The 14,338-nt window shown below is 43.5% G+C and overlaps 1 protein-coding gene across 3 annotated transcripts; it reads right to left on the reverse strand.

The window, feature by feature from the left end:
- Nucleotides 1-3,994: 3,994 nt before the first annotated feature.
- On the reverse strand, nucleotides 3,995-14,274 carry LOC143121922 (amyloid beta precursor protein binding family B member 1-like). Of its 3 annotated transcripts, none has more exons than XM_076282610.1 (14): nucleotides 14,164-14,274; nucleotides 12,653-13,292; nucleotides 12,309-12,514; nucleotides 12,047-12,103; nucleotides 11,420-11,496; nucleotides 11,230-11,290; nucleotides 10,799-10,945; nucleotides 10,082-10,209; nucleotides 8,856-8,970; nucleotides 8,223-8,307; nucleotides 7,872-7,952; nucleotides 7,609-7,724; nucleotides 6,508-6,684; nucleotides 3,995-5,834 (listed from the first exon to the last, which is right to left on the reverse strand). In XM_076282610.1, exons 2-14 carry the CDS (start codon nucleotides 13,278-13,280, stop codon nucleotides 5,679-5,681), a joined length of 2,034 nt encoding a protein of 677 aa, XP_076138725.1. In that variant the 5' UTR covers nucleotides 13,281-13,292; nucleotides 14,164-14,274; the 3' UTR covers nucleotides 3,995-5,678. The 3 variants fall into 3 exon arrangements, with proteins under 3 accessions (XP_076138725.1, XP_076138723.1, XP_076138724.1); XM_076282608.1 differs by having other exon boundaries at nucleotides 7,857-7,952; XM_076282609.1 differs by lacking the exon at nucleotides 14,164-14,274 and adding an exon at nucleotides 13,515-14,040 and having other exon boundaries at nucleotides 7,857-7,952.
- Between the last annotated feature and the right edge of the window lie 64 nt (nucleotides 14,275-14,338).

Here is a 14,338-nt window from a genome sequence, read left to right on the forward strand (position 1 = left end):
GTGACGACTACTGCTTTTCTCCTGGCTGGTTTTGCATTAATCACCCATACATGTTACTGTCTTTTCACTGGGGGATATGGGCACATGCAGCCCCCCCTATCACACACATGGGTGACCCTCCACGGGGACATGTTGCAAGCATGAGCATCGTTCCAAAGACAATGAACCCTAAACTGGAGCAAATTGTGAATAATAGCCATATATTCACTGTTAAGACATTGCTTCGAATGCTGTGAAAAATGTATTTAATTTGTAATCCTGGCAGCCTATTCCACTAAGTAATTATATTATAATGGAACTTTACCAATGTGAACATGAACAATGGAGACAGAGGATGGTTCAGAGAACAGGATCAGAGGGGACTATATTTGCCTGAGAAATGAGAGAGTTTTAAGTGACAAGTCATTGCTTCTTAGGGAGTACACAGAACTGGAAGGTGTCATATAATCAAGGTAAAAGTCATATGCGTCTTCATGCTTCCAATGGACTAGGAGAATGCAAATTTCCCTCCACATTATTTAATGACCACATACAAAGACATACTGATGATGCATATAATCATGCAAATGATGAGTGACTTCAGCCACAACACACGATTGTAAAAACGGCAAATACATTTGGTTGGATTCTACCAATCGAGTATCATTTCCCTTGCTGAACTGTCTTGTTAATTCATCTCATTGATGGGATGTCATTACAACTGCACTGATTTCATGGCGAGCCGGGACAAAGAGGCTGGCACTTTGAACCCTTTGTTCAAAGCACAGACGAGGGAGAAAAAAAAGAAGCCAAACAACCTGCCTCTAATAGGGCTAGACAGCAGCATTTGCATACCTATTCCCACTTAGCATCACCACCATCACATTGAATCAATCAATCTCTCTTTATTCAAAATGAATTTCTTGTGAACTCCATATTTATGCAAAACACAAAGTGTGATGGGATGAGAAGAGAGTGATGAAAAGGCTGAGAGACCAGCTGCACACTTGGAGAGCAACAACAACAAAAAAAAAACAATGTTTCATATTGATCGTCTGTCTGGTTCCTTGCTTGTCAATTGCTCCATTCAGCATTTCTTTTTGCATCCTGATGCACTAGAGAGATATGCAGATTAGATCTGAAAGTAGTGGAAGAGAGAGAGACAGAGAGAGAGAGAAGACGCCTACAAGCTTGTTTATGCCTAGACATGAAAGGGAGAAATGCACAGCTGGATAACCAGCCTCTCTATCTCTTTTCCACCATGCTCTCTCTCCTCAACTCTTTTGATTTCTCGACGCTTTGTGAAGCTGCCTCTTTATTTGTATTGCCACATGCTTTATCTGCCAATGATTGATTCATCTGACTGATGGCTAAAGACAGAAGGTCTCATCTGGTAAACACCTGCAACCACAGGTCTACGTCTACTACAAACCCTCCTGTGTGGGTTAAATAATGGCCATTTCCCTTGAGAAGAGACTGAAGATGCAACTTGTTATTTCTAGTCAACACAAGCATATTCCCTCTGAATCACTCGGGCCCTAAACAACTGTGACCAATTTCTTTTTTTTTCTCTCTCGCTTTTAATTAAAATGGTAACAAATCAAAATTCAATAGCAACAAAAAGCAACTCTGGTAATTCAATTTGCCTGCCACACGTTGCATTTACTTGGACTAGTCTTATTTGTGAGTCGGTCAGGATCTGATTAGTCACCCCCACGTGTTGGTCCTGACCTTTAATAGTCAGAACCCCGGTCTCAGATATGGCAGCGCTTCCATTCCGTCAGCAGTAAATGAGAGGCAGGAGATCCATGTTCCACCAGGCTGCACATTCATTACTTCAAATAAATCTCCATTACACAAATAGCGTATGCATAATTATAAGAATAATTATAATTGTGACGGTTTTCTCGGAGAGCTCCCTTCCAAATAGTGATTGACACCCTTTGAGGGCTGGGGGTCACAAGTGCACAATTTGAATAAATACAGTTAAAGACAACAGTATAGATATGGTAAATACCAATGGAAAATGGGTTTTATGGAAAGCGACTGTTAAAAACCAATTTAGCTACAAATTCCAGAACAAGGCACCAAAATACTCTTTCTGGAAAAGTACCAGAATACTTCAAAAAGATTGCGTAATGTATCGCCTGTATACAGTGATAGTTCACATACACACTCAACCAGTCTAATGGGCAAATTTTCTGTTAGTTTTTTACTTTGGGTACACTGTATGAAACAAAGCTTTCAGATCCTGACAGCCTGTGTTATGCCTGCGAGTGTGTCTGTGATGCATGCGAGTGTGTGTAGGGTGGAGAGCCTGATTCATGACCACACACCCAGAGGCGCCTGAGGCTCCATGGGCAGCATTTGTGTTCAAGTCGTCTCCACGGAAACAAACACATTTAGTTCCCTTTTCCCCTATTTAACTCGACAGACTGGCTGCTGACCATGGCCTGCAGAAACAGTAATCAGCGGGGTCAGTCTTTGTTTATTATTACCTTACCGCAGGCAGATGGAAAACATCTATGTCTTCAGAAACATGCAATCACAGAGATAGGTGGCAGTGAGCTGATTGGAGCAACCAAATGAGATTTCCAAAGCTAAAAAAATACATTAATTGAGAACAGCTGATTTGAATGATGTAAAGCTGCCAGGTAACCATGGGCAACACATATTAGATTTTCAGTCCAGTTCAGGGAATGCCTTTAGAACAATATTGTAATTCCAAACCAATTTCCTCTAACCAAAGACATGCCAATATTCACCACTGTTGAAAATGAATCATATTCATTAAAGCATCTGAAACTAGACACACTAAACTAAGACATACACGTTTATTTTTTTTGTGCAGTGACTTTTATATACATGTTTTACACCACATTTACACATTTTTTAAATAAATAAAATTAATTCATGAGATGTCCAATGTTCTGACTTGCATTTAGTATCAATTATTTACAGTGGAGAAAAGGGGCAGTTTTATCTCAGAGTTGACAAGGGATATGCATTTAGCATAAGCAAAAGCAAACGTCCGACTAATTACTCGTAAACCCAAACAATACATTAGTGCCCATTTCAAAGGCGGATTAAACACCCTTGTTTGTTTGAAGACAGCAAATCCAAGCTTTTGCTAATTCCATTTGACAGGAGGCCAATTTCTACTAGGATAAAGACTGGCGCCTCATACAGGTTAGATTCTACTTTTTACTCTTATTTTCTCAACACAATTCAATAGACAAAAAACATGAATATTTCTGACAAGTGTTCTCTGGTGTACAGTATTCTACGACATTTCACCTACCAAGAGGCCGTGTGCAATTTCTACGCAGTGGTGTGTACACTATGTTGTGTGCAAATGATACAAAACACTTTTTTTCCAGTGAGGCCAGGGGCCTGAGAAGAGTAGAAAGTGTAACAGAAAGTACAAACACAAAAGCCGGCTTTGCCTTTAGATAAGTGCTGTGTAAGGGCACTGTACAGGGAGAGTGGGCCTAGGGAGTCAAGGCGCAGCACCGCACGGCGCTCTCAGGGGTGGAATGGAAAAGGCAATGACATGCGTTCTGCTATTCGGTGGATATCAGGATATCAAACGACAAGGAGATCTAACGTTAATCTAATTTCACATCGACACTGACTGACACTACTAGCATGGCATTCCCTACAAAAGCATACGCGCACACACATCCACACACACACTTACTCTCTCTCTCTCTCTCACTTATTCACTCACACACACACACACACACACACACACACACAACTAGTACATACTCCAGACCCTCAGAGGACTGAGGCGTAAATGCTGGCAGTGACAGTGGTGTAAGTCGCCACGTCACGTCAGCACTTACATGCTTTATTACTCAAAGCTATTTAAACATGCGGTGTGTGGGGATGCATGACAGCACTAATAAGGTGTGCCTGACATGCAGCTGTAAGCAAACTCTCGCTGCAGCTGAGCCAACGCCACTGCCCTGGATGACTTTGCACAGGGTGGGGATGGTGTAGTGGTGGTGGTGGTGGTGGGGGGGGGGGGGATGACAGACTTCAGAAGTCTCTTCTGTGTAATATGGCTTTCACATACAAAGCTGTATGAGCTGCGCTGGCCACTGGGGCAAAATAGTAGTCACCACCGAGCATCTGCGCTTGCAGTTCAACGTTGTTCAACTTTGACAGCGGTGGGCGTGAGAGCTCTCTGAGCAGCGCAGTGCTGCACTGTGCAAGACATTGAAAATTAGTGTGTTTTAGAGCGCAGTGGTGGTGCCGTTGTCGCGTTGTATGTGAAGGCCGATTAAAGGAGCACCAGTTTCCCCAACTGACCCCGACCAGAACTGACTGGCACCGCTTATTAACTGGCCCTACCCCGAGCCTTAAGCTCTCCGTGGGTTGGCCCATGGAGTCGGCCTATTATTGCACACAAGTACTGTAGTGATTTGGATCCACTTTCATGCAAACATACGAGTAAGCACCGCATTACATGAACATCTGGTTCTGTGGGTGCTTGTGGTTTTTTTTTTGTCTTCTTTACATTACTTTGACAGACTGTCTTTGGAGGATTTGGACACATTCCTCGGAACTGTGAACTAAGTGCATTCTACTTTCGTCGTCGAGTTGACATAAAGCTCTATGCTACGCTAATTCACAAACATGGCGTTTCTGATAAGGACTTGCGACGTGAGACAAGTGTATACAAAGTACAGAGACAAATGGGACTCCTCAAAAGTCTAACACCATGACACACTATATTCTACACATTTATCATTAGCAACTTTTTTTTTTTAACTGTAAAAGGTATATTAACATTTCTGTGTATCACGGTGGCATTTTGCTTGACTAATTCGTGGCTACCTTCCCAATGGAAATATGTGTAGTATAATTATATACTAATATTCTATTACTAAGTGATTATTAAAAATAAGTGCTGAAACGCAAGAGAAACCAATAACGACAAAAAGTAAAGAAACTACACAACGCTAAAAAAAAGGCAAGATGCCGCATGGACATTGGTGCAACTGAACGTAATTGTAAACATTTCTTGATACTCATTAACAACCCTGAAAACTACAGTAGAGACTATTACACGGTCAATATCCCACAGTCAAAATAGATTCATTTGCTGCACCTGATTAAAAAAATAAGAACTAAACAAATTTTGAAGTGCCAGAGACTATTATCGCCACCGAGTCATGCATTATTACAAAGAGGCTTTGACAGTTGAGATGACTTTCTGTGTGTGTGTGTGTGTGTGTCTAAGATGTGTATGTGTGATTGTGTGTGCAAGTACTGTATCTTGTATGAGTGTATTTCTACTCTACTACTATGTGTTAAAAAGTATATCTGCTTGAGTGTGTGTTTGTGTGTTTTGTATGAAAGGAACAGTCAACCCAAAACTGAAAGTGCGGTCACTATCCACTTCTCCCCATGCCGATAGGAAGAGGGCAGGAACTAGAGGAAACTGCTTGACCTACTGCCTACTATCACAAGTTGTCAAGATAATAGGTGAATTTTCGATTATTAGGTTGTGTCTTCCTTCAACTATTTGTGTGTCTTGGAGTACATTTGTGTATGTGTATTTGTGTTTCTCTGTGTGTGTGTGTGTGTGTGTGTATGTGTGTGTGTGTGTGTGTGTGTGTGTGTGTATGTATGTATGTGTGTGTGTGTGTGTGTGTGTGTGTGTGTGTGTGTGTATGTGTGTGTGTGTCTCAGGGAGACTGGGAGCTGGAGGTGTACTGCCTGAAGCTACCCAGCAGGCTTTGCACTCCCTTTCTAACCCGTCGTGCCACCGAGTCTGCAGGGGGGGTCGGCAGGCAGGAGCCCAGGCTGGGCGGGCGTGCATCCAGACACTTCTGATAGCGCAGCTGGACACACAAACACAAAAACCAAACACTAGTTACTACACAATCCTGGTACTTTACACATACTAAAAATATCACTACTTGCTCAGTGACATAGCAAATATACTCATTTTGCCAGGTTATTGTGCATGAGACATAAACCTATGTCCTGTGCACTTTAGCAGCTGCTGAGTTACAAGGACTGTACTTTAATGATAACTTTTTAAGATATAGGCAGGTAGGGTTTCATCTCATTACCTGGTATCAAGCCATAAGATGTGGTTAGCATAGAAACACCATGCTAACCACAACCAATGAGTGCTTCTCCGTTAAAGGGGAACTTGCCAACTATTTCAACGTAATAAACCCGTTTAGAAATCATTGAGACTACCGTCCCGGAAAGAGAAGTGAGAAACAAGAAACTCGTTTTAAATCGTGTTTCTTACCTTGTAACATCCACATAGTTCTACCAAACTTATGCTAACCGTTCTCTAGCTTGTAAACAAATCCATGTGTTTTATCATTACCTTTTCCCACAGTTTGAAATAGCATAATGCACAATTTCTCCAGCAGAGGAGGAAATCCTGCCAAGTTTCCCGTTAAGTTCCCATTTCCAATCCACTCTACATTCTGGTGGTACAGTATGTGCAGTTCTAGTGTCTCGATGTCTGGGCACTGCAGCCCTGCGGGCTCTTACCATGCAAGCGGCCTGGACGGCTTCGCTCAAGCTGGCGGCGTTGGGCTGGCACCAGAACATATGGCACACAAAGTCGCTAGGGCCCTCCGCCATGATGAAGGCGAAGGTGTGGACGTCCTTCCCCACGCCCATGAAGGAGAGGAAACGCACGCGGCACTCACACAGGACCTCCTCCGTCTGGAGGGCGAGAGAGAGAGAGAAAGATGGAGAGAGGGAGGTGGGGAGAGGAGGGAGGAGAGAGAGATGGAGAGAGGAAGGAGGAGAGAGAGATGGAGAGAGGGAGGTGGGGAGAGGAGGGAGTAGAGAGAGATGGAGAGAGGGAGGTGGGGAGAGGAGGGAGGAGAGAGAGATGGAGAGAGGGAGGTGGGGAGAGGAGGGAGGAGAGAGAGATGGAGAGAGTAAGGTGGGGAGAGGAAGGAGGAGAGAGAGACGGAGGGGGGGAGAGGAAGGAGGGAGGAGAGCGAGACGAGGTGATGTGAGGACAACAATTATAGACTGTGGCATTTGGCCTGAAATCTTAAATCTAAAGCATGACCTGTGTCACAACATCTGTTTACTGTTTCCTTTCTAAAACGTTTTCACATCATCATCAATCTCCACTGATACTTCACTCCCTTCTAGTTCTAAGAGTTACGCAACACTTTCAAATGGAAACTCATGGGAAATGGGGAGAAGCGTACATAATCTACACTACAGTTCAAACGTTTGGATTCACTTGTTTTCATCATTAATGTTGTAGAAAGAAATGGCTGATCTTTAATGCAATATCTACACTGAACATTATTAGCAACCATTCATCCAATGTTCCAATGGCACATTCTGTTTACTAATCTGATATAATTTTAAAACATTGGAGAACCTTTTTGCAATTATGTAAGCACATAATGTAATCTGAAAACTGCTTCCCCTTCCTGATAAAAAACAAAAACAAAAAAACAAACAATGCAACTCATCTCAGCTGGTATTCTGTCTATAATGGAGTGGAATGTACATTTCTAAGTGACCCCAAACTTTTGAACGCCAGTGTACATAATCATAGCATTTATGTTCCCTTCACGATAAGTTAGGAGAAGTAAAACGAAGAGAGTGCTATAGTCTCACCTCTCGTTTTAAGATGGTCAGTGTAGCGGGAGCGACGTCGACAGACACCGCTGTCCACTCGTGCTTCTCTTTGCTGTCCATTGTGGCTTGCAGGGCGTCGTTGATGGTGTCCATGCCTGGGGAAACAGGAAAGACACTCTTGAGCAACATCTCTGCACTAAAAAAACAGCAATGCAATCCTCATCGGTCAAAGGCCAGTGAATCCGTCAGCGGGCAGTGTGGGATGTGCGTATGAAAAGACTCCTTACCCAAGCGTTCCTTACCTACTGGCCTAGCCACGGGCACATTGCCAAGGTAGTTGACATGGAAACGCTGGAACAGCTCATTTTTTGGCACAGGGAATTCTGGGGAAGGGGGTAGGAGGTTGAATTGGCCAAAGAAATAAATACATACATGAATAAATCTACAGGCACACATTTAAAAAGGTCCAAAAATACCGGTAAGCGAAATATTATGGAGACATGATCATGCCGGGTGAATGATCTTGAATTTGTCAAGAGCATCATAAATAGTGTGTGCGTGTGTGTTTATGTGTGTTTGGGAACACATTTGAACGATGATGGAGAAAACCACCTCCTGAAAGACAAGAGCGGAGCTCTTTAGTGGTATGGTACCTTGCACTGATATGGCTCCCAGACTGGAGGAGTCAGAGTTGAGGCGGCTCAGCCCGTGCTTGGAACTTCTTCTCTCTGCCATGATCTGCAACAAAAACAACCCGAGAGAGACTGTGGCTTTACAGGCAGGGGATGAAAGCAGAAGGCAATGGAACACTTTTCATAAGGCGCCTACACATTTTTTTATTTCAGGCAAAATATGGGTGTAGACTACATATTAAAATCTGGGTTCCACAAATCTGTTAAAGTCATCAGGCCTGAGTACGTCTAGGGATGCCAGAAAATGCAAGACAGTTCCAGTCTGTGTGAGAGACAGGCTATTCCACTATTCAAGCCTGGGCTTGAGGAACCAACCCATATGTGAACCATCTACAGTGAGAAGGAAGAAAAGATACCCGCACACTGCCTCTAAAGTCCCCAGTTTAATGGTAGGTTGCACACACCTGACGAAGACCTGAGTGGTCGAAACGTTGTGTAACCTACCGTTAAACTGGGAGCTTTAGAGGCATAGTGCGGATTTCTTTCCTTCCTTCTTTCTCGTTGTTACTAGTCTCCAGCACCTGTAGAATTACTATAGATGTGCGTACACCTCTACACTACAACCATCTACAGTGGCCAGGGCTAAGGGCTCACCTTGGAGCACAGGTCATGCAGACTGGTGGCAATGTGCTTGGCAGGGGTGTCACAGCGGAACACATGACACTTCAGGACTTGGGTCAGGTTGTCTCGGGCTACGTATGCAAAATCCCTGATGGCAAAAACATAAACATAAACATTAACATAAACATGTTAAGGATAAGACTGTATGAAACGCATAGTCTTCAAAACATAAACATTTTACTCAACATGACAGTTACAAATACATATACACAAATGAAACATAACATTAACTTTCACTGAAGATGTTGTAACTTATTTTGGCCTTAAACAAGCATGCATGCTACATTTATCAGTTCTTGAAATATTAAAACACATGACAAACAGATCTTGGTGGGGTGTAATAAACAAATACACAACAAGCTACAATGGAATAAAATACTATGAGCATTGCGTAAACAAATATGGGCACTTTACCTTTCTCTGTACCATAATGCAGCAAGTAAAAAAGGAAATAAAAAAACAGTTAAATTGTATAATTGCATCTTCACCAAACAATTTTCTCTTTATAAAAGTCAGTTTTAGTCATACTCTGCGACCACAAATTTATCCTTTAATTTCACTCCCTTCAGGCAACAGAAATCACAACCAAAATGCCACCCATCTCCTAGTTGCTATGACATTTACATTCCACCAGAGGGCAGTGCATTCCCACCCTGAATGCCACTCTTGTCCCGCTGCCAGGAAGGGCTTGTGTGGAATGCAAGGCCTGTGCTATGACTCATTCTGACTCATGCTGCTCGCTACACATTGCTTTTAAAGGGCAGAGAATAGCGCACTTGCTCGCACACCGAGGACAGAGAGAGAGTGAGAGAAAGAGAGAGAGAAAAAAAAACATTCCTTCAGGCGGCTGTGGCAGAGGAAAATGTGCCCCGTGGCACATGCGGTTTGTCCTCCTCACCTCACTCCTCCTTCTGTTGTCTTTTTCCCCGTTACACAACTAACGCCTCAAATAAATGCTCTGTACTATTATTGGCATACATAATGTACAGCTATGATTTTTTTTTTTTAAATAGTGAAAAATATATAATAATACAATCTTATATTCCAACAATATATCTAAGAATATAATTAGCATTACTATATGATAACATAAATATAATATAAACATCTCAGCTAAAAGTGTTAAAACTAAAACCCTGCAGCGTACTCTTCCGCGCAGTAAAAGCACATCCCCCTGATGGGGCCGGGGTCACACTGACCTGCCGTTGTCTCGGCCCACGCCCCACACGCGGATGCTCACGATGGGCTGGGTGTGCAGAAGGGTCTGGCTCAGCGGGTCGATCAGGTTCATCTGCTCATTCTCCAGCACCATCAGCATGTCCTTGCCCTGAACACACACACACACACACACACACACACACACACACACACACACACACACACACACACACACACACACACACACACACACACACACACACACTCACACACACACACAGTAATCATCTAATCATCATCAGCTCCCCATCATGCATTTTTTTTCCCCCATTTGGACGCACTGATCAGGAGTTTTGCTAGGCACAGCATGAATGAGTTGAGGAAGAACCGCAATTTATAGTGGAACAGAATCGCGGTCCAATTCAAACTGGATCTCTGCTAAGAAATGTAGTGGATCGGATCAGTGCCATTAGGGAACAATATTCCTATTCATTTTATGCCCCTCTGGTGATCTTTCTAAGACTGCTTTTTATTACACATGCAATTTATTACACTTGGGCAGCAACGCTCACAAGCAGAGACTTGCTCTTGATGAAACCACCAAATTGCTCTCATTCAGTTGTGCAAATACCACAAAGAGGGGAAAAAAAGACACAAGAGCAAGTTGGGCGAAGATCAATACCACAAGCTCAAACCTCGTCCCCAAACAGGAAGTACCCCACAGGCACTTCCTGTCTGGCTCCCTCCCTCTCTCTCACCTCTCCCCAGATGCCTGCCGTGTCGTGGAGGTTATGCTTGTGGTAGGAGAGCTGACGAATGCAGTTGTTGACGGCCACGCTGCTCCTTCCCGGTGCCATTTCCTCTTCGGACATCTCCACCCAGCCCAGGGAGCGCACAGCAAAACACTGTCAGGGGGGGCAGACACAGTCTCATAAACAGGGGCCCTCGCAGCAATAGGGCAACTCTCTCAGGAAAGACAAGTCTTTTCAGCGAGCCATTACATTTTATGCATGGAGTTTCCTTTCTGTGACGTTTAATGGGCTGGCGATCCTAGGCTAAATGGGCAAGTGAGGGGAGATGGGGTTGGTCAGGGTTGTGTGAGGGGGTTGGTGTGTGTGGAGCTAGAAGAGGAGTAGGATTGGGAGAGGTGTCTCTTCAAACCAAAGCAGAGCACGTGTTTGGTTTGTACCTTAGCCTCCAGGTTAGTGCAGAGTGCGGCAGATGTCTCACCCTCCTCAGACTGGGAGCAGCTAAGAGGGAACAAGACAGCAAAAGATGGAGTGAGACCAGCAGCTGGCGGCTGAATTAATCTTTTCTGGCATCTGGAAATGCAGGGAATTTTATAGCGCGTTTTGTACAGTTCCGCGCGGGCCACTTACTTCAGGTTGATAGATGCATAGCGAAGAGTAGCTCCCTCAAACTCCTTTAGACTCTCATCTGATGTCGCCTCCTCCTCCTGTGGACAGGAGTTATGACAAACAAGTTCAATTCAGCTATAGAGGTTTCGCTACAAGAAATTGCAACAATTTTCTTTTTGTTTCCATTTCCTTTCTACTTCCAACGCATCATTTGTCACATTATTTGTCAAAAGAATAGCTCTGTTATAACTTTATCACTCCACTTTTCATACAGAGAGCAAATACTGCTCCACTCATGTGTGCTGCATTGATTGAGTTACATGTCCTCTCATATTATGCACCAATGTAGAGCCAGGGTAATAAAAGTTGCTTCCTGAGTGGCGCTGCCACTTTCTCTCTGCTGACCAGTTTCCATAACATCATCATACACTTTTGCAACAGTAATGGCCTGTGGTAATGTGGGTCTGCTGACAACAAGGTAGCAATTACATGTTTAAATGTAGCCAGTGCCCTACAGTCATGGAAGTCTTTCCCATGGCTTCAAACAAAAGAACCATAAGAAAGGAACAGCCCTTTCTGCTCTACAATTTTTTTTATCATTCACGTGTGTAGTTTGTTAAAAAAAAAAAAATCGCAAAGCTTGATTACCTTCCAAGGCTCTTCCTCATCAAATATATTTGGACGAGTTGAAGTACCCCAAGTGATCTAGAAAGTCAAAAAGTAACGAGGTTAGAGACATACAAACACAAAACACAAAAACACAAAAACTCACTGACATCTCTCACATCATTGCTCTACTAGTTCAATTCCTGTTTATCATAATGAAGTCATTTACAAGCCTTCGGTCTGACCAGCAGACTTTGAGAGACTAGAAAGGACCAGCTAGGTTTCTGCGGCCTGTCCAACTCACCTCTGGCTCCTCACACGGGGTCGTCTCTAGAGACATGCTGGAAGACATTGTGGACTCCTCCACCTTGTCAGAGGGTAAGGGGGGGTCCCACTGAGTAGTGCCTGTGGGTATGTGCCAGTAGTAGGTTCCTGAGGTGTCCCGGATGCGCATCCACCCTGGAGGCAGGTCACTGTCCGTCTCGAAAGCATTGGAGTCCCAGATTGAGTCTGTATGTGAGAGAAGATTGAAGACAACAGTGGTGAAAACAATCACAGAATCACCGGACACTCACTTCAGTGAGCCAGAATCAGAACACATCAGATGGACAGGAACAGATGGACAAATGTTAGAGGATTGGGTCTTACCGCCATTGCCATTGGGAGACTTGTCTGCGCTATTGTCCTGTGACACCGTTGTCCAGCTGGAATCTTCCTCGCTAGGTGTTGCGTTCATGTCGGAGAACAACTGGCAGGCGTCTTTGCCAAGGCCCTCTCCATCCTCCACAGACCCAGCCTCAGCTGGGGACATATTTTTCTCTCCCGAGCTTGGTGCTGAGACGTCCTTCTCTTCGTCTCTGTCCAATTCCTCACCTTCATCTTCCTTGGCATTCTTGTCTTCCTCTTTGCCCTTTTCTCCATCCAGTGCTTCAATAATGAGAGGTTCATTTAGGATGTTCTTGGACTCCACATCAAGGTTCAGGCGGAGGGAGTGCAGTATTTTTGATGATGTGTTAATCTGTTCTTCGTTGCCCTGCACGTCATCTTGATTGTTTTGATTTGGGGAGCTGTCCTCGTTCCAGTTGACATTATCATTGTGGTTGGGGTCCTGCTGTTTCTCCGCCACTTTGCGCTGCTGGTTTTGGCCCTCCTTCACCCATTTTGCGCTGTTGCCGGTGTGCTCCTGGCTATTCCGCTGATTCTTTTCGTTCAACTCTTCATCTGTGCGTTGTTTACTGACCAGATGGTTTGACATGTCTTCATCATTGCCACCCATGTTCGTCTACCCCTGTGGAAGATCAGAGAAGGCTATTTCTTTATAGTTAGAAGAGACAGATCTCCTTTTTCAGGTTTTTCATTTTAATTTGTTCCAACAAGATAACTAACGTTATATTAAAGGTTTCTTATAATTAAAGTAAATTATTTCATCATTTTATCAGCTCATTATAATGTGTCAGCTTAGCAGGACCACATTAATAGCTGTAACAACTGTATGACCATGCAATATTACCTGGTTATAACGGAGATCTGCTGCTAATGTTCTGCACATCAAGTAATGTTTAAAACTACCAGTGTATCTTGCGAGCTAATAAAAATGTTATAGCTCCTATACTGCGCATATCCTGCTAAATGTATGCTATCTAACTAGCCTACAAAACGGGCTAACTAGACCGTGAAACAATCCACACATCTATCGACTAGATAATAGGAGCTACATAAAGCCACTGGACACAGGCCTGTCATGAACTGCCAACTGCTGCTAGCCACCTTATTGGTATCAAATGCGATGGCAAATGAATGTATTGACATTAGCTCTCGTCGGCTATCGTGGCTAACTAGCAAGACATCGCAATTGCATCGCAAAGCAATCCAAAGCCTTTTGCGCTAAATTCGTCACCATAAGGTTAGAGAATGACAGAATAAGATTCAATATATCTATAATTATAAAGATCATCATCTAGCCATTGGCATGATTTTACATTCACATCAACGTTAACGTTAGCATGTAGGCTACTAAATTAAATCACAGTGCTAGCTGGTTGGACCCACCGTCCGCCATCAGCCTGCATCATCTTTGGATGGAGGCTGAGCCTAGGTGGTACAACACCATAATAAAGATTACGGCACCATAAGCTTAGTTAATTGAAACATGTACTTACCCTTGGTGTTTAAAGTCTTATTTTATGATATTTTCATTTTATATTTAAAGCCGTTTAAACGTAGTATTAGTGGTCTTTAATCTGGATTAACGGCGACTGTTATGATGGAGAGTAGGACAAGAATACAGCAGGCTACGTCACTGCAATGTCACACAGGACCATCACGCTGGCAGTA

The sequence above is a fragment of the Alosa pseudoharengus genome, unplaced genomic scaffold, assembly GCF_046254945.1.
Source record: "Alosa pseudoharengus isolate Yale_2024_CS ecotype anadromous, Long Island Sound unplaced genomic scaffold, YU_APseudo_1.1 YU_APseudo_1.1_scf_13, whole genome shotgun sequence".
Lineage (NCBI taxonomy): Eukaryota > Metazoa > Chordata > Actinopteri > Clupeiformes > Clupeidae > Alosa > Alosa pseudoharengus.

Bases quoted from the DNA above. Each gene is read 5' to 3' on its own strand.
- LOC143121922 (XM_076282608.1), bottom strand. From the start codon at position 13,280: ATGGGTGGCAATGATGAAGACATGTCAAACCATCTGGTCAGTAAACAA. The intron at 11,291-11,419 runs GTAAGTGGCCCG...GTTCCCTCTTAG, and splicing joins TATGCATCTATCAACCTGAA to CTGCTCCCAGTCTGAGGAGG. The intron at 10,210-10,798 runs GTGAGAGAGAGG...GTGTGTGTTCAG, and splicing joins CGGCAGGCATCTGGGGAGAG to GGCAAGGACATGCTGATGGT.